The sequence below is a fragment of the Oncorhynchus kisutch genome, linkage group LG20, assembly GCF_002021735.2.
Source record: "Oncorhynchus kisutch isolate 150728-3 linkage group LG20, Okis_V2, whole genome shotgun sequence".
NCBI classification, from domain to species: domain Eukaryota; kingdom Metazoa; phylum Chordata; class Actinopteri; order Salmoniformes; family Salmonidae; genus Oncorhynchus; species Oncorhynchus kisutch.
Genome location: NC_034193.2, coordinates 8,234,561 through 8,253,266, shown reverse-complemented (window position 1 = coordinate 8,253,266; position 18,706 = coordinate 8,234,561). Strand labels below are relative to the sequence as shown.

Genomic DNA, 18,706 nt, shown 5'->3' with positions numbered 1-18,706 from the left:
CACTCTGCTGATCCTCCTCCTCACTCTGCTCCTCCTCCTCACTCTGCTCCTCACTCTGCTCCTCCTCACTCTGCTCCTCACTCTGCTCCTCCTTCTCTCCTCACTCTGCTCCTCCTCCTTCTCTCCTCACTCTGCTCCTCCTCCTCCTCCTCACTCTGCTCCTCCTCCTCACTCTGCTCCTCCTCACTCTGCTCCTCACTCTGCTCCTCCTCACTCTGCTCCTCACTCTGCTCCTCCTCACTCTGCTCCTCCTCCTCTCCTCACTCTGCTCCTCCTCCTCCTATCCTCACTCTGCTCCTCCTGCTCCTATCCTCACTCTGCTCCTCCTGCTCCTATCCTCACTCTGCTCCTCCTCCTCCTATCCTCACTCTGCTCCTCCTCCTCCTATCCTCACTCTGCTGCTCCTCCTCCTATCCTCACTCTGCTGCTCCTCCTCCTCTCCTCACTCTGCTGCTGCTCCTCCTCTCCGCACTCTGCTCCTCTCCTCACTCTCTTCACTCTGCTCCTCTCCTCACTCTGCTCCTCTCCTCACTCTGCTCCTCCTCCTCTCCTCACTCTGCTCCTCCTCCTCCTCTCCTCACTCTGCTCCTCCTCCTCCTCTCCTTACTCTGCTCCTCCTCCTCCTCTCCTCACTCTGCTCCTCCTATCCTCACTCTGCTCCTCCTCCTCCTCTTCCTCTCCTCACTCTGCTACTCCTCCTCCTCTCCTCACTCTGCTCCTCCTCCTCCTCTCCTCACTCTGCTCCTCCTCCTCCTCTCCTCACTCTGCTCCTCCTCATCTCCTCACTCTGCTCCTCCTCCTCTCCTCACTCTGCTCCTCCTCCTCTCCTCACTCTGCTCCTACTCCTCCTCCTCCTCTCCTCACTCTGCTCCTCCTCCTCACTCTGCTCCTCCTCCTCCTCCTCTCCTCACTCTGCTCCTACTCCTCCTCCTCTCCTCACTCTGCTCCTCCTCCTCCTCTCCTCACTCTGCTCCTCCTCCTCCTCCTCTCCTCACTCTGCTCCTACTCCTCCTCCTCTCCTCACTCTGCTCCTACTCACTCTGCCCCTCCTCCTCCTCCTCTCCTCACTCTGCTCCTCCTATCCTTACTCTGCTCTTCCTCCTCTCCTCACTCTGCTCTTCCTCCTCCTCTCCTCACTCTGCTCTTCCTCCTCCTCTCCTCACTCTGCTCCTCCTCCTCTCCTCACTCTGCTCCTCCTCCTCCTCTCCTCACTCTGCTCCTCCTCTCCTCACTCTGATCCTCCTCCTCCTCTCCTCACTCTGCTCCTCTCCTCACTCTCTTCACTCTGCTCCTCTCCTCACTCTGCTCCTCACTCTGCTCCTCCTCCTCTCCTCACTCTGCTCCTCACTCTGCTCCTCCTCCTCCTCCTCTCCTCACTCTGCTCCTCCTCCTCTCCTCACTCTGCTCCTCCTCCTCTCCTCACTCTGCTCCTCCTCCTCCTCTCCTCACTCTGCTCCTCCTCCTCCTCTCCTCACTCTGCTCCTCCTCCTCCTCTCCTCACTCTGCTCCTCCTCTCCTCACTCTGCTCCTCCTCCTCCTCTCCTCACTCTGCTCCTCCTCCTCCTCTCCTCACTCTCTTCACTCTGCTCCTCCCCCTCTCCTCACTCTGCTCCTCCTCCTCACTCTGCTCCTCCTCCTCTCCTCACTCTGCTCTTCCTCCTCCTCTCCTCACTCTGCTCCTCCTCCTCCTCCTCTCCTCACTCTGCTCCTACTCCTCCTCCTCTCCTCACTCTGCTCCTCCTCTCCTCACTCTGCTCTTCCTCCTCCTCTCCTCACTCTGCTCTTCCTCCTCCTCTCCTCACTCTGCTCTTCCTCCTCCTCTCCTCACTCTGCTCCTCCTCCTCCTCTCCTCACTCTGCTCTTCCTCCTCCTCTCCTCACTCTGCTCCTCCTCCTCTCCTCACTCTGCTCCTCCTCCTCCTCTCCTCACTCTGCTCCTCCTCTCCTCACTCTGATCCTCCTCCTCCTCTCCTCACTCTGCTCCTCTCCTCACTCTCTTCACTCTGCTCCTCTCCTCACTCTGCTCCTCCTCCTCTCCTCACTCTGCTCCTCACTCTGCTCCTCCTCCTCCTCCTCTCCTCACTCTGCTCCTCCTCCTCTCCTCACTCTGCTCCTCCTCCTCTCCTCACTCTGCTCCTCCTCCTCTCCTCACTCTGCTCCTCCTCCTCCTCCTCACTCTGCTCCTCCTCCTCTCCTCACTCTGCTCCTCCTCCTCCTCTCCTCACTCTGCTCCTCCTCTCCTCACTCTGCTCCTCCTCCTCCTCTCCTCACTCTCTTCACTCTGCTCCTCTCCTCACTCTGCTCCTCCCCCTCTCCTCACTCTGCTCCTCCTCCTCACTCTGCTCCTCCTCCTCTCCTCACTCTGCTCTTCCTCCTCTCCTCACTCTGCTCCTCTTCCTCTCCTCACTCTGCTCCTCCTCTTCCTCTCCTCACTCTGCTCCTCCTCTTCCTCTCCTCACTCTGCTCCTCCTCCTCCTCTCCTCACTCTGCTCCTCCTCTTCCTCTCCTCACTCTGCTCCTCCTCTTCCTCTCCTCACTCTGCTCCTCCTCCTCCTCTCCTCACTCTACTGCTCCTCCTCCTCCTCTCCTCACTCTGCTCCTCTTCCTCTCCTCACTCTGCTCCTCTTCCTCTCCTCACTCTGCTCCTCCTCTTCCTCTCCTCACTCTGCTCCTCCTCCTCACTCTGCTCCTCCTCCTCCTCTCCTCACTCTGCTCCTGCTCCTCCTCCTCCTCTCCTCACTCTGCTCCTGCTCCTCCTCCTCCTCTCCTCACTCTGCTCCTACTCCTCCTCTCCTCACTCTGCTCCTACTCCTCCTCCTCTGCTCCTACTCCTCCTCCTCCCCTCCTCACTCTGCTCCTACTCCTCCCCTCCTCACTCTGCTCCTACTCCTCCTCTCCTCACTCTGCTCCTCCTCCTCCTCTCCTCACTCTGCTCCTACTCCTCCTCTCCTCACTCTGCTCCTCCTCCTACTCCTCCTCTCCTCACTCTGCTCCTCCTCCTCCTCTCCTCACTCTCTTCACTCTGCTCCTCTCCTCACTCTCCTCACTCTGCTCCTCCTCCTCACTCTGCTCCTCCTCACTCTGCTGCTCCTCCTCTGCTCCTCCTCCTCTCCTCACTCTGCTCTTCCTCCTCCTCCTCCTCCTCTCCTCACTCTGCTCCTCTTCCTCTCCTCACTCTGCTCCTCTTCCTCTCCTCACTCTGCTCCTCTTCCTCTCCTCACTCTGCTCCTCCACCTCCTCTCCTCACTCTGCTCCTCCTCCTCCTCTCCTCACTCTGCTCCTCCTCCTCCTCTCCTCACTCTGCTCCTCCTCCTCCTCTCCTCACTCTGCTCCTACTCCTCCTCTCCTCACTCTGCTCCTACTCCTCCTCTCCTCACTCTGCTCCTACTCCTCCTCTCCTCACTCTGCTCCTACTCCTCCTCTCCTCACTCTGCTCCTCCTCCTCCTCCTCTCCTCACTCTGCTCTTCCTCCTCCTCTCCTCACTCTGCTCCTCCTCCTCCTCCTCTCCTCACTCTGCTCCTACTCCTCCTCCTCTCCTCACTCTGCTCCTCCTCTCCTCACTCTGCTCTTCCTCCTCCTCTCCTCACTCTGCTCTTTCCTCCTCCTCTCCTCACTCTGCTCTTCCTCCTCCTCTCCTCACTCTGCTCCTCCTCCTCCTCTCCTCACTCTGCTCTTCCTCCTCCTCTCCTCACTCTGCTCCTCCTCCTCTCCTCACTCTGCTCCTCCTCCTCCTCTCCTCACTCTGCTCCTCCTCTCCTCACTCTGATCCTCCTCCTCCTCTCCTCACTCTGCTCCTCTCCTCACTCTCTTCACTCTGCTCCTCTCCTCACTCTGCTCCTCCTCCTCTCCTCACTCTGCTCCTCACTCTGCTCCTCCTCCTCCTCCTCTCCTCACTCTGCTCCTCCTCCTCTCCTCACTCTGCTCCTCCTCCTCTCCTCACTCTGCTCCTCCTCCTCTCCTCACTCTGGCTCCTCCTCCTCTCCTCACTCTGCTCCTCCTCCTCTCCTCACTCTGCTCCTCCTCCTCCTCTCCTCACTCTGCTCCTCCTCTCCTCACTCTGCTCCTCCTCCTCCTCTCCTCACTCTCTTCACTCTGCTCCTCTCCTCACTCTGCTCCTCCCCCTCTCCTCACTCTGCTCCTCCTCCTCACTCTGCTCCTCCTCCTCTCCTCACTCTGCTCTTCCTCCTCCTCCTCTCCTCACTCTGCTCCTCTTCCTCTCCTCACTCTGCTCCTCCTCTTCCTCTCCTCACTCTGCTCCTCCTCTTCCTCTCCTCACTCTGCTCCTCCTCCTCCTCTCCTCACTCTGCTCCTCCTCTTCCTCTCCTCACTCTGCTCCTCCTCTTCCTCTCCTCACTCTGCTCCTCCTCCTCCTCTCCTCACTCTACTGCTCCTCCTCCTCCTCTCCTCACTCTGCTCCTCTTCCTCTCCTCACTCTGCTCCTCTTCCTCTCCTCACTCTGCTCCTCCTCTTCCTCTCCTCACTCTGCTCCTCCTCCTCACTCTGCTCCTCCTCCTCCTCTCCTCACTCTGCTCCTGCTCCTCCTCCTCCTCTCCTCACTCTGCTCCTGCTCCTCCTCCTCCTCTCCTCACTCTGCTCCTACTCCTCCTCTCCTCACTCTGCTCCTACTCCTCCTCCTCTGCTCCTACTCCTCCTCCTCCCCTCCTCACTCTGCTCCTACTCCTCCCCTCCTCACTCTGCTCCTACTCCTCCTCTCCTCACTCTGCTCCTCCTCCTCCTCTCCTCACTCTGCTCCTACTCCTCCTCTCCTCACTCTGCTCCTCCTCCTACTCCTCCTCTCCTCACTCTGCTCCTCCTCCTCCTCTCCTCACTCTCTTCACTCTGCTCCTCTCCTCACTCTCCTCACTCTGCTCCTCCTCCTCACTCTGCTCCTCCTCACTCTGCTGCTCCTCCTCTGCTCCTCCTCCTCTCCTCACTCTGCTCTTCCTCCTCCTCCTCCTCCTCTCCTCACTCTGCTCCTCTTCCTCTCCTCACTCTGCTCCTCTTCCTCTCCTCACTCTGCTCCTCTTCCTCTCCTCACTCTGCTCCTCCACCTCCTCTCCTCACTCTGCTCCTCCTCCTCCTCTCCTCACTCTGCTCCTCCTCCTCCTCTCCTCACTCTGCTCCTCCTCCTCCTCTCCTCACTCTGCTCCTACTCCTCCTCTCCTCACTCTGCTCCTACTCCTCCTCTCCTCACTCTGCTCCTACTCCTCCTCTCCTCACTCTGCTCCTACTCCTCCTCTCCTCACTCTGCTCCTCCTCCTCCTCTCCTCACTCTGCTCCTCCTCTCCTCTCCTCACTCTGCTACTCCTCTTACCCCTTCTGTCACTCCTCCTGCACGTGAGTATTGTGTTGACTCTGTAGCTTCTCATCAGGCCAGCGTGTCTCTGAAGCGTATCCAGGACTTCCTGAGTCATGAAGAGCTGGACCCAGAGTCTGTGGACAGGAATAACACAGGTAAACATGGACACAGCTGACCAAAGAACCAGCCCAAGCTGACCAAGAAACCAGATCAAACTTGGCTGGGTTCCATTTCACTCCCTGGGCTGTTCTGATAGGCCATAGGTTTTTCACTGACATGAAGGGATAGGATAAAGGGAAAGCTAATGGGACAGGGCCTCTGAGTCAATCTAATGGTCTGTTTCTGTTGAGTCATTCTAATGGTCTGTTTAGTCATTCTAATGGTCTGTTTAGTCATTCTAATGGTCTGTTTCTGTTGAGTCATTCTAATGGTCTGTTTCTGTTGAGTCATTCTAATGGTCTGTTGAGTCATTCTAATGGTCTGTTGAGTCATTCTAATGGTCTGTTGAGTCATTCTAATGGTCTGTTGAGTCATTCTAATGGTCTGTTTCTGTTTAGTCATTCTAATGGTCTGTTTAGTCATTCTAATGGTCTGTTTAGTCATTCTAATGGTCTATGTTTCTGATAAGTCATGTTGACGTTGGCCGTTGCCATGGTTCCCCCATCTGCCATTATTGTAGACGGTTGCGTTTTCAATAAGTAACAATGGGGGCGGGGTTTTGTAATACATTTTGGTTCTGCATACTGTAGTCATTACTCTTGGCTTTTGTAATATAAACATTTTGGACTCTACCTTGAGGTGACTTAAGGGAATTAGACACAGGGGTTCCACAGTGTACAGTTTGATGGCTTATTTCTGTTTTACCAAACGAGGAGAGTTACAAACTTCACACGCCAGTCAGAGTTATACTTAAACTACATCTTTAATAATAAGAGCTATGGCAATAGCCTTTTTGACTTTCAACGATGCGCCATTTCTAATGAACCATTGAAAGTACAAAGATCTTTTATAGCCAAGATGCTCCCCTCTCAACCTACATGACGAACCATAGATACATAGAATGGTCACAAGGTTAAGATTTGTATGAAAGATATCTATAAAACATAGCAGAGAGTTACTGCTGTGTCAACAGTTTTCATTGTAAAGACCAGTGTCTGGCCCTCCTACTCCAAACAGGAACCGTCTCACCCTGGTATGGTATAGCACAAAAACATTACCTCATGTTATCTGGAATGCTCTTTAGGCTTTATTACCCAAAGACATCGTAAATCTCCTCTGTCAGTGTTATCTCATAGAGGTCCTCCTCAGTAGAACACACACACAATAGTTAACAGAATACTCTATTCTGTCAAATAAAACAACCATTAAATGCAATACAAGCATTATAACAATCTTGCAATTTTCCACGACAATAGTCATGGCTTTTCCTTCTTGGCTCTGAGACAGTTTGCATATATGCTTCCAGTTTGGTAATGCTGTGTCACGATTGGTGGTTTTCTAACTGCCTTTCATTCTTCCACTGTTGTTCTCCCCTTCAGATAGCTCAGTGACTGTTGTCAATGGGAAGTTCACCTGGGCAAAACAAGATCCTCCTGCTCTGCACAAGTAAGTTAGTGAGTTGTATCATGAAAAGGACAAATAACCATTTAAAGGGAAGGAATGTACTTTACTGATGTGCCCTTGTGTGTGTTTGTCCGCAGTATAAACCTGATGGTGCCGCAGAGCTCTCTGCTAGCGGTGGTTGGACATGTAGGATGTGGGAAGTCTTCCCTGGTGTCAGCTCTACTGGGAGAGATGGAGAAACTGGAGGGACAAATCTCCATACGGGTACATCTGCACTCAATTAATTTATACTAACCGAAGATTGATTGGTGGCTCAATTGCTTGATTGATTGAACGATTGATCGACTGATTGATTGTTAGGGTCTAGATTGATTTTTAGGGTCTAGTTGTAGTTTTCATCTGTACTGAGTTCCTTCACTCCTCTCCTCCAGGGTTCGGTGGCCTACGTCCCCCAGCAGGCCTGGATCCAGAACGCCACTCTGAGAGACAACATCCTATTTGGCAAGGCCTACAACGAGCAGAAGTACCGCTCTTGTCTGGAGGCTTGCGCCCTGACCCCTGACCTGGAAGTACTACCTGGAGGAGACCTGACCGAGATTGGAGAGAAGGTAGGGAGATGGGATAGAATCTAACATGGGTTGTTTTTGGAGCTAAAGGCCATGTTAGCCCACTGAACAAAAGCTTAGGCATTAGATCTGGGAGCTAAATTGCATCTTCGAGTCTCAAAGGAATGACTTTTGAGATCAGTGATTTGCTTGTGATTGCTAGCTTGCTAGTGATTTCTCTCTCTCTGTCTATCTGTCCCTCCTTCCCTCAGGGTATCAACCTGTCTGGTGGCCAGAGACAGAGGGTGAGTCTGGCCAGAGCTCTGTACAACGAGGCAGATGTCTACCTGCTGGATGACCCTCTGTCTGCCGTGGACTCCCATGTGGCCAAACACATCTTCGACCACGTCATTGGCCCAGAGGGGGCGCTGCAGGGCAAGGTGAGGAGAGTAGTCAATCTGTTCTGTTCTCCATACATTACAGATGAAGAGAGGCATTCTGAGGGGTAGCAGAGCAAAACGGACTGGTTAAATATATTGTCCTTTATCAACAATCTTTGGTTGTATGAGAAAGAGACCAGTCTGATGTCTTGTCCTTTATCAACAATCTTTGGTGGTCAGTCACTACAATTTTGTCCATTGTAACATGCCTATCTCCTACAACTGACAAGTTCATAAGTTATATTCTGTGTAGTTCAGATAGTAAAACCCATTTGAAGAGTCCTCAACTACAATAGAGGAAGTAGTCACTCTTATTTGTGGGTTATTATTTTCCATCCTATCTGCTGGTTGGTTTGGTAGCATATCTATGACGTTGTTGCGCTGATAAGAAACTTCAGTACAGAAGTTGGTTGGAATGTGCAGCACTTGGGTGTGTAAAGTCAGTATGTATATTGCAATATTAAACATGCCAACATATTATCAACACTTTTCATTTCCCTGACTGATCAAAACAAATGTTTTCATGCTCTCTTGTCTCTCTGTAGCACATATGTAATTGAGCAATATGTTTGGAACATCTATTTGCAATAAAATCGCAGTATCGAATGGCAATGCATACTGTATCGGCACCTAAGAATACTGATAATATCGTATCGTGAGGTCCATGGCAATTCCCAGCCTTAATGACATAGCCTCTTTTCGTTTACCCCAGACACGTATCTTGGTGACACACGGCATCAGCTTCCTGCCGCAGGTGGACAACATAATGGTGATGGTGGAGGGCAGAGTGTCGGAGATGGGTTCATACCAGGAGCTGCTCCAACAGAACGGAGCTTTCGCTGAGTTCCTCAGAAACTACTCCCTGGAGGACATCATAGAGGACGAGGCAACAGGTACAACTATCTGTTACTATAGCAGAGGGATTCAGAACTCTCTGAGGTCCATAGATCTGCTGATTTTCTGTTCCACCTGGTTATTAGTTGCAACCGCCTGGTTTCCCCCGGTGTAAATCAGTGCCTGATTATAGGGGATGAATTTAATGAAAGCAGTGGAAATGGCTTCAAGATCCAGATCTAAATCTGAGAACTAAAGCATAAAATCATACTATAGCTGTTTCTGCCCTTGGAGAGATATCTAAAACCGATACTATAGCTGTTTCTGCCCTTGGAGAGAGATCTAAAACAGATACTATAGCTGTTTCTGCCCTTGGAGAGATATCTAAAACAGATACTATAGCTGTTTCTGCCTTTAGAGAGATATCTAAAACAGATACTATTGCTGTTTCTGCCCTTGGAGAGAGATATCTAAAACAGATACTATTGCTGTTTCTGCCTTTAGAGAGATATCTAAAACAGATACTATTGCTGTTTCTGCCTTTAGAGAGAGATCTAAAACAGATACTATAGCTGTTTCTGCCTTTAGAGAGATATCTAAAACAGATACTATTGCTGTTTCTGCCCTTAGAGAGATATCTAAAACAGATACTATTGCTGTTTCTGCCCTTGGAGAGATATCTAAAACAGATACTATAGCTGTTTCTGCCTTTAGAGAGAGATCTAAAACAGATACTATAGCTGTTTCTGCCTTTAGAGAGATATCTAAAACAGATACTATAGCTGTTTCTGCCTTTAGAGAGATATCTAAAACGGATACTATTGCTGTTTCTGCCTTTAGAGAGATATCTAAAACAGATACTATTGCTGTTTCTGCCCTTAGAGAGATATCTAAAACAGATACTATTGCTGTTTCTGCCTTTAGAGAGAGATCTAAAACAGATACTATAGCTGTTTCTGCCCTTGGAGAGAGATATCTAAAACAGATACTATTGCTGTTTCTGCCCTTAGAAGAGATCTAAAACGGATACTATTGCTGTTTCTGCCATTGGGGTTCTACTGTTCACCCTATACCAGTGCCTATCAATATTTGTCCTGGAAGGTGACTGGGGGTGCAAGCTACTGGGTTTTGCTCCAGTCCTGCTCTAATACATCTAATCAAGGTCCTAGTCAGCAGCTGATTAGATTATTCAGGTTTGTTAGAGTAGGGTTGGAACAAAACCCTGCATACCCAGTAGCTCTCTAGGAGGAGAGTTGCCCGCCCATGCCCTACACCTGTAGGGTTGTGTACACCTGCTCCATAATTACCACGGTAACCATGTGACTCAACACCCCACAGTGGATTTGATTGATGAAGAAGAGGACTTCCCTGATGATGTCCTTAGCAACCATACAGACATGGTGGACAGTGAACCAGTGGTCGAGGCAAAGAGGAAGTTCATAAGGTACAGTATAAGCCTCTATAACAATTCATAAGGGACTCGTAAGCCTCTGTGACTGTTCATAAGGCACTCGTAAGCCTCTGTGACAGTTCATAAGGCCCTCGTAAGCCTCTGTGACAGGTCATAAGGCACTCGTAAGCCTCTAACAGGTCATAAGGCACTCATAAGCCTCTAACAGGTCATAAGGCACTCCCTCCAGGATTCCTTCGTGTTTTTGTGCGATAGTTGCAGTCCAAAATGCCTGATTTTGCTGCAGCAATTCCGATATTGTCATATTTGTCACATAAATGCACTGAAGGGGGAAATGTTTGTTGACGTGTTGCTTGATTGAATAATGTTATGCGCTAAAAATTCTGTTTTTGGACAAAAATGCGAGCCATGTTTTTGTAGTGTGGTGATCGGATGGTTATATGCGATAATATTGCAATGATTTTACTTTTATCTGGTAATTGTCAAATTTGCAAACCCTTGCATAATATCCAGGGAATTGTTGATTTTGCCAAAAAATTGCATACCACAGAATCGCAAAATCCTGAAGGGGCTTCAGTATGTTTAACCCCCTCTGTGATAGACAACTGCTGTATTCTATGTGTTTTCTATGTGAGAGATTTTATTTTTTTAATTACGATGTACGACACACACAACGATTGATTGATTGAGTGACGGATCAATCACTTCCTCCCTCCCTGCAGGCAGATCAGCGTCATCTCAGGGGACCTGGAGAACCCAAGGAGCAAATCTGTCCGGAGACGTTTGTGCAGTGAGAGGAAGCACGCTGAGCCTGACCCAGAGAAGAAACTACCCAAGGTGGAGAAACTTATCCAGGCAGAGACCACTGAGACAGGCAGAGTGAGTAGCGATCTGGAGATACATCGTTTAGTAAACCTGGTTGAGGGTGTGGACTTCTAAACTCTCCTACCTCCAGGTGTATTCCTAGACAGTACAACCTCTGACCTCTACCCTCTTAACCCTGACATTTTATTAACCTCTCTCCTCAGGTGAAGAGCAAGGTGTTCTGGGAGTACGCCAAGGCAGTAGGGCCTCTGCTGACCCTCTTCATCTGTTTCCTGTACGGCTGTCAGAGCGCCGCTGCCATCGGAGCCAACGTCTGGCTGAGTCAGTGGACCAATGACGCGGCTCAGAACATGACTCAGGAGAATGTCAGCATGAGGGTGGGGGTGTATGCTGCCCTGGGCATAACCCAAGGTGAGGAGACCTGCTGTTCATTACCTTAGGATAAGAATACCTGTCCAGGATAAGAATACCTGTCCAGGATAAGAATACCTGTCCAGGATAAGAATACCTGTCCAGCTTAATATGACGTCACTGGTGAAGAAAGTATCTCTACAGTTCAATATTTATAGCGATTACAACGAGGTTACATTTGTTCATGGTGTTTGGGTCGTTTGTCCCTAAGAGAGATTTAGTTATTGTAGGTATTGTTGTGTATGTTTGACTTTTTGACTGTATGACGCTAACTATGAATGGTTGGTTTTGTGTGAGGACTTTGGCCTCTACCCCTCAGTAACCCTGGAAGCTTGATTTGAATTTCATTGAAAAGGGACTCAGCATTCAGGATGGAGGACACATACAAAACCCACTGTCTCCTCAACCCTCATCTCCCTCCCTCCCTCCCTCTCAGGCATCCTGGTCATGGTCTCCTCCTTCACCCTGGCCATGGGGAACATCGGAGCAGCCAGGAAGCTCCACTATGCCCTCCTGGACAACAAGTTTCACACCCCTCAGTCTTTCTTTGACACCACCCCCATAGGCAGGGTCATCAACCGCTTCTCTAAGGACATCTACGTCATCGACGAGGCACTGCCCTCCACCGTTCTCATGTTCCTCGGGACCTTCTTCTCCTCTCTCTCCACCATGATAGTCATAGTGGCCAGCACCCCCATCTTTGCCGTGGTCATAGCTCCCCTGACTTTCATATACGTCTTCGTCCAGGTATTGGTTCTGTTCTGAGGAGATAACAGTTGCTCTGCTCTCTAGGACAGGAGTTTATGGTGTCGGGTTATACTTTTCCTTTACATTTGTGCTTACGTTTCCTGAATGCGGCATGCAGCGTTATGATTGGTGGAGCAGTTTATGTATCCTTTGAACTTTTTGTTTCTCTTCAGCTTTTTGTTTTCCTGTTATCTGTTTGAGTTTGCTCTACTCCTCCCTGTCTCCTCTTCCCTAACCATGCATTCACTTCCTCTCTCTTTCACTCTCTTTACCTACACACCAACACACACATACATACAGAGCGTGCCATCTTGAGTCACCAACAGCCGGGAACAGTAGTGAATAGTGAAGGAGGCTTCTGTTCTCCTGAGTTGTGTTTGTTGACTGATGCGGTCAAGATGAGACCCGGAGAACACTGCTGGGTGTTCTTTACAACCTCATGTCCTTCTCAGGGACACGCTGGAGAATGGGGATTTACACTATAGAGTTGCGTAGGATGAAGTAGCCCCGAGGCAGTACAATTCTGATGTTTTTCACTTTTGACCAATCAGATCAGTTCTGAAAAAGATCTGATGTGAAAAGATCTGATAGGATTTGTCAAAAGACCAGCAAGTGGATAAAAGATTTGGCCTGTATCTAGTGTGCTGCTGCCCTCTTGTGGTAAGCGAATGGAAAGACAACTAGTAGTCAGTCTGACGCTACAGGTATCTGTCCACACGGTAGGGAGTTAGAGGTTATTTTGTTTCCTGTCTAACTATACAGAGTATTGATTAGCTTCAAGGTTTCCATACAGTGTCTTTACCCTTTGACCCAGGAAATTAATATGAGGGTCCTCTTGTGCCAAAATACTACATACCAGAGGTCTGTGAACACCTGGTATTAGCCGAATCCCAACTTGAGTTAAGATAAATGAGTGCTGAGAGAAGAGAGAGATGCTTTCATTTCAAGAAACCACCTCCTTTCAACTCGTTTGATCAGTTCCATAGAAACAATGTAAAGAGATGTACTTTTATCCTGACATGAAAACGGTTTACTTTGTGTCTCGGTTTGGACACTCAATGTTTCGTTGAGGGCTGCTGGGCCTTATGCTTGGTCATCATTTGTTTTAACATTATGCTTGGTCATCATTTGTTTTAACATTATGCTTGGTCATCATTTTGTTTTACCAGTGGTCCAGTAGCTAGCAGTTTCCTGAAGTAGGAGAACTGATATATATTTCTGCCGGTGAACCATTTGAAACTGCAGTTCTTACGGGTGAATATAAGCCATGGTTCTGTGTGTTCACGTGCCTCTGGAGATGCTTACTATCTAACTGGAACAACGGCATATGATTCCTGTCCTTTTTTTGCTTTTGTAACGGCATACTTTATATCTGCGTGGTCTTTTGTCTTGGCATACTTTATATGTGCGTGGTCTTCTGTCTTAGCATACTTTGTATCTGCGTGGTCTTTTGTCTTGGCATACTTTATATGTGCGTGGTCTTCTGTCTTAGCATACTTTGTATCTGCGTGGTCTTCTGTCTTAGCATACTTTATATCTGCGTGGTCTTTTGTAACGGCATACTTTATATCTGCGTGGTCTTTTGTAACGGCATACTTTATATCTGCATGGTCTTTTGTAACGGCATACTTTATATCTGCGTGGTCTTTTGTAACGGCATACTTTATATCTGCGTGGTCTTTTGTAACGGCATACTTTATCTGCGTGGTCTTTTGTCTTGGCTTACTTTGTATCTGCGTGGTCTTTTGTAACGGCATACTTTATATCTGCGTGGTCTTGTCTTGGCATACTTTATATCTGCGTGGTCTTTTGTAACGGCATACTTTATATCTGCGTGGTCTTTTGTAATTGCATACTTTATATCTGCATGGTCTTTTGTCTTGGCATACTTTATACAGTGGGGCAAAAAAGTATTTAGTCAGCCACCAATTGTGCAAGTTCTCCCACTTAAAAAGATGAGAGAGGCCTGTAATTTTCATCATCGGTACACTTCAACTATGACAGACAAAATGAGGAAGAAAAATCCTTTGGATGCAACTCAGCATTCTTTGTCCTCCAAACCAGACGAGTTGAGTTTTTACCAAAAAGTTCTATTTTGGTTTCATCTGACCATATGACATTCTCCCAATCTTCTTCTGGATCATCCAAATGCCCTCTAGCAAACTTCAGACGGGCCTGGACATGTACTGGCTTAAGCAGGGGGACACGTCTGGCACTGCAGGATTTGAGTCCCTGGCAGCGTAGTGTGTTACTGATGGTAGGCTTTGTTACTTTGGTCCCAGCTCTCTGCAGGTCATTCACTAGGTCCCCCCGTGTGGTTCTGGGATTTTTGCTCACCGTTCTTGTGATCATTTTGACCCCACGGGGTGAGATTTTGCGTGGAGCCCCAGATCGAGGGAGATTATCAGTGGGCTTATATGTCTTCCATTTCCTAATTATTGCTCCCACAGTTGATCTCTTCAAACCAAGCTGCTTACCTATTGCAGATTCAGTCTTCCCAGCTTGGTGCAGGTCTACAATTTTGTTTCTGGTGTCCTTTGACAGCTCTTTGGTCTTGGCCATAGTGGAGTTTGGAGTGTGACTGTTTGAGGTTGTGGACAGGTGTCTTTTATACTGATAACAAGTTCAAACAGATGCCATTAATACAGGTAACGAGTGGAGGACAGAGGAGCCTCTTAAAGAAGGAGTTACAGGTCTGTGAGAGCCAGAAATCTTGCTTGTTTGTAGGTGACCGAATACTTATTTTCCACCATAATTTGCAAATAAATCCATTAAAAATCCTACAATGTGATTTTCTGGATTTTTTTATTCTCATTTTGTCTGTCATAGTTGAAGTGTACCTATGATGAAAATTACAGGTCTCTCTCATCTTTTTAAGTGGGAGAACTTGCACAATTGGTGGCTGACTAAAATACTTTTTTGCCCCACTGTATCTGCGTGGTCTTTTGTTTTTTTTAAACTATTACTTACTGGGATTGGTGGGTTATTTGTGGCACCTTCTTTAATTGTTCTACTTGAATGAGTTTTAATCTTAAAACATTATTTTATCTTAATATTTTTATTTTATTTTTATGTACACTACAACATTATGATGGCATTTAAGCACTAATGGATGTTGAAGTGTTGCTTTTGAGTTTGTAATCAAATGTGTTTTAGTCCTGAATGCTTTAGAATTTGATTTGATAATTAAATAATACTTATTTTTTAGAATAATTTTGGTGGCCTGGTGGAAAGACCATCTGGCAATATGATCATTTATGTAAACAGCAGCTAAATATTCATAAAATATATTGATCACTATCAAATTAATCTATTACTCTATAAGTCTATCAAATGAACTCTGTAGGTGTTGTGACCCCTGACCTTACCATAGTGTGATACTGCAGTGTGTGCTTGCTAGTTGCTTACTGTTATAGCGTCTACTCCAGGGTTTAGATATCTGTTATAGCGTCTAATCCAGGGTTTAGATATCTGTTATAGCGTCTACTCCAGGGTTTAGATATCTGTTATAGCGTCTACTCCAGGGTTTAGATATCTGTTATAGCGTCTAATCCAGGGTTTAGATGTCTGTTATAGCGTCTACTCCAGGGTTTAGATATCTGTTATAGCGTCTACTCCAGGGTTTAGATATCTGTTATAGCGTCTAATCCAGGGTTTAGATGTCTGTTATAGCGTCTAATCCAGGGTTTAGATATCTGTTATAGCGTCTACTCCAGGGTTTAGATATCTGTTATAGCGTCTACTCCAGGGTTTAGATATCTGTTATAGCGTCTAATCCAGGGTTTAGATATCTGTTATAGCGTCTACTCCAGGGTTTAGATATCTGTTATAGCGTCTACTCCAGGGTTTAGATGTCTGTTATAGCGTCTACTCCAGGGTTTAGATGTCTGTTATAGCGTCTACTCCAGGGTTTAGATGTCTGTTATAGCGTCTACTCCAGGGTTTAGATATCTGTTATAGCGTGTTTAGATATGTGTTATAGCGTGTTTAGATATGTGTTATAGCGTGTTTAGATGTGTTACAGCGTGTTTAGATATGTGTTACAGCGTGTTTAGATATGTGTTACAGCGTGTTTAGATATGTGTTATAGCGTGTTTAGATATGTGTTACAGCGTGTTTAGATATGTGTTACAGCGTGTTTAGATATGTGTTATAGCGTGTTTAGATATGTGTTACAGCGTGTTTAGATATGTGTTATAGCGTGTTTAGATATGTGTTATAGCGTGTTTAGATATGTGTTATAGCGTGTTTAGATATGTGTTACAGCGTGTTTAGATATGTGTTATAGCGTGTTTAGATATCTGTTATAGCGTGTTTAGATATGTGTTATAGCGTGTTTAGATATGTGTTATAGCGTGTTTAGATATGTGTTACAGCATGTTTAGATATGTGTTATAGCGTGTTTAGATGTGTTACAGCGTGTTTAGATGTGTTACAGCGTGTTTAGATATGTGTTACAGCGTGTTTAGATATGTGTTACAGCGTGTACTCCAGGGTTTAGATGTGTTACAGCGTGTTTAGATATGTGTTATAGCGTGTTTAGATATGTGTTACAGCGTGTTTAGATATGTGTTATAGCGTGTTTAGATATGTGTTATAGCGTGTTTAGATATGTGTTATAGCGTGTTTAGATATGTGTTACAGCGTGTTTAGATATGTGTTATAGCGTGTTTAGATATCTGTTATAGCGTGTTTAGATATGTGTTATAGCGTGTTTAGATATGTGTTATAGCGTGTTTAGATATGTGTTATAGCGTGTTTAGATATGTGTTATAGCGTGTTTAGATATGTGTTACAGCGTGTTTAGATATGTGTTACAGCGTGTTTAGATATGTGTTATAGCGTGTTTAGATATGTGTTATAGCGTGTTTAGATATGTGTTATAGCGTGTTTAGATATGTGTTATAGCGTGTTTAGATACTGTATAATGCTGTTTGTCTCTCTTCCCCACGGCTGTAGAGATTTTATGTGGCCACATCTCGGCAGTTAAAGCGTCTGGAGTCGGTCACCAGATCTCCCATATACTCCCATTTCTCTGAGACCGTCACCGGCTCTAGTGTCATCAGAGCCTACGGCAGACGCGATGCCTTTGTTCTAATGAGTGACGTTAAGGTGGATGACAATCAAAAGAGTTACTACCCTGGTATAGTGGCCAACAGGTAGGTGGTATCTCTCTCCTACTGCACGTTCACTATGGACTCTGGAGGACAGTGGCTGCGTTCCAATTGTCTTAATGTACTTCCTTTCCTCGTTCCCATTTTTTGGCTCTTGCTGATCTGAAAGCGGCTGGCTAAGGATCCAAGGGCCCTAGGATTCTCTTTACAAAATGACGGATTCATTTAGTGGACAGTATTGGTCCATTTTGGATTTTTGAGAATTATAACAGAGACTGGTGCTAAATGTTGAAAGCTCCACAGACTAACATGTTCTGTCACAAATGACATACAGTAAGACATTGGTGTCCCACTTCACAATACAATACGTGGCCTATATTTGCATGGTGATATAGTTACATAAGCAGGTACGGTGCAGAGACATACTGTGTGTCAGGGCTGCTCTAACTGTGTGGTGTGTGTGTTGTGTGTGTGTGTGTGTGTGTGTGTGTGTGTAGGTGGTTAGGGGTGCGTATAGAGTTCATTGGGAACTGCATCGTGCTGTTCGCTGCTCTGTTTGCTGTGATCGGGAAGGACAATCTCAACCCTGGACTGGTGGGACTCTCTGTGTCCTACGCTCTACTGGTACAGTACAACATATTCATAGATCTACTGTCCGTCTAACGGTCTGATACACATTTCCATTAAATGGTGCCCATCGACCTGCCACTGCGATTCTGTTGTGCTGGTGTGAATGACTTCACGCTGCTTGCTTAGCGAGTATAGCTTCCTCCTGATTTGGCTCATAAATTGAGGCTCGAACCAAGGACCACTGCCTCGCAAACACACGTGACCGCCTTCCCGAAGCGTCTTACCCAGCCGCGCCCCTGAAAAGATAGCTATCCGGCAGTGCAAGTGGGGCCTCTTCAGGCTGAGGAGTTTCACAGATCCCCATCTGCTACACTAGGTTGGAGATAGAACCCTGTGTTTTAAAAGCGATCTGGTTTTGATGATGTACGACAGCTTAATGACGCTGCTTGTGTTTTCTCCCAATAAGCATCACTCATGCTACAGTACTGTGTTGTCCTGGTAACAGGTGACCATGTCACTGAACTGGATGGTGAGGATGACGTCAGATCTGGAGAGCAACATCGTAGCCGTGGAGAGAGTCAAGGAGTACTCTGAGACCAAAATTGAGGTACAGAGCACACACACGCAATGCTTACTAGAGTAGGACATGTACATATGGAAACGAGGCAAAGTGACAGTGGAAATGTTGTGTTGTTGCCCACTGTTTGTTACTTTAAGACTGAGTTCTGTAAATTATATTTATTTATATGTATGTTTTTCATAAAGTGTGTTTTTTTATTTTGGGCTGTTTGGCTGCCAAGTCAGACTCGCAACCATAAAATACTAATACAAGTGGAACTAGATCTATAACTTGGATATTATGTGCCGTACAGCGATTCCCTTTGATGTGGACGGCTGGGCTATATAGCACACTATACATTTCAGACTACTTTGATTATTAACTAAAT

The 18,706-nt window shown here is 47.1% G+C and overlaps 1 protein-coding gene across 1 annotated transcript in view; it reads left to right on the top strand.

Annotated features, from left to right (window-relative positions):
- Positions 1-18,706, top strand: part of LOC109866065 (canalicular multispecific organic anion transporter 2) — a 72,332-nt gene that overhangs the window by 47,961 nt on the left and 5,665 nt on the right. Inside the window, exons 14-26 of the mRNA XM_031799230.1 lie at positions 5,373-5,454; positions 6,838-6,904; positions 7,000-7,126; positions 7,294-7,470; positions 7,680-7,847; positions 8,560-8,740; positions 10,020-10,125; positions 10,815-10,971; positions 11,121-11,328; positions 11,765-12,075; positions 17,035-17,234; positions 17,687-17,813; positions 18,265-18,366. Coding sequence (XP_031655090.1) covers positions 5,373-5,454; positions 6,838-6,904; positions 7,000-7,126; positions 7,294-7,470; positions 7,680-7,847; positions 8,560-8,740; positions 10,020-10,125; positions 10,815-10,971; positions 11,121-11,328; positions 11,765-12,075; positions 17,035-17,234; positions 17,687-17,813; positions 18,265-18,366 — 2,013 coding nt within the window. The remainder of the gene's footprint in view (positions 1-5,372; positions 5,455-6,837; positions 6,905-6,999; positions 7,127-7,293; positions 7,471-7,679; positions 7,848-8,559; positions 8,741-10,019; positions 10,126-10,814; positions 10,972-11,120; positions 11,329-11,764; positions 12,076-17,034; positions 17,235-17,686; positions 17,814-18,264; positions 18,367-18,706) is intronic.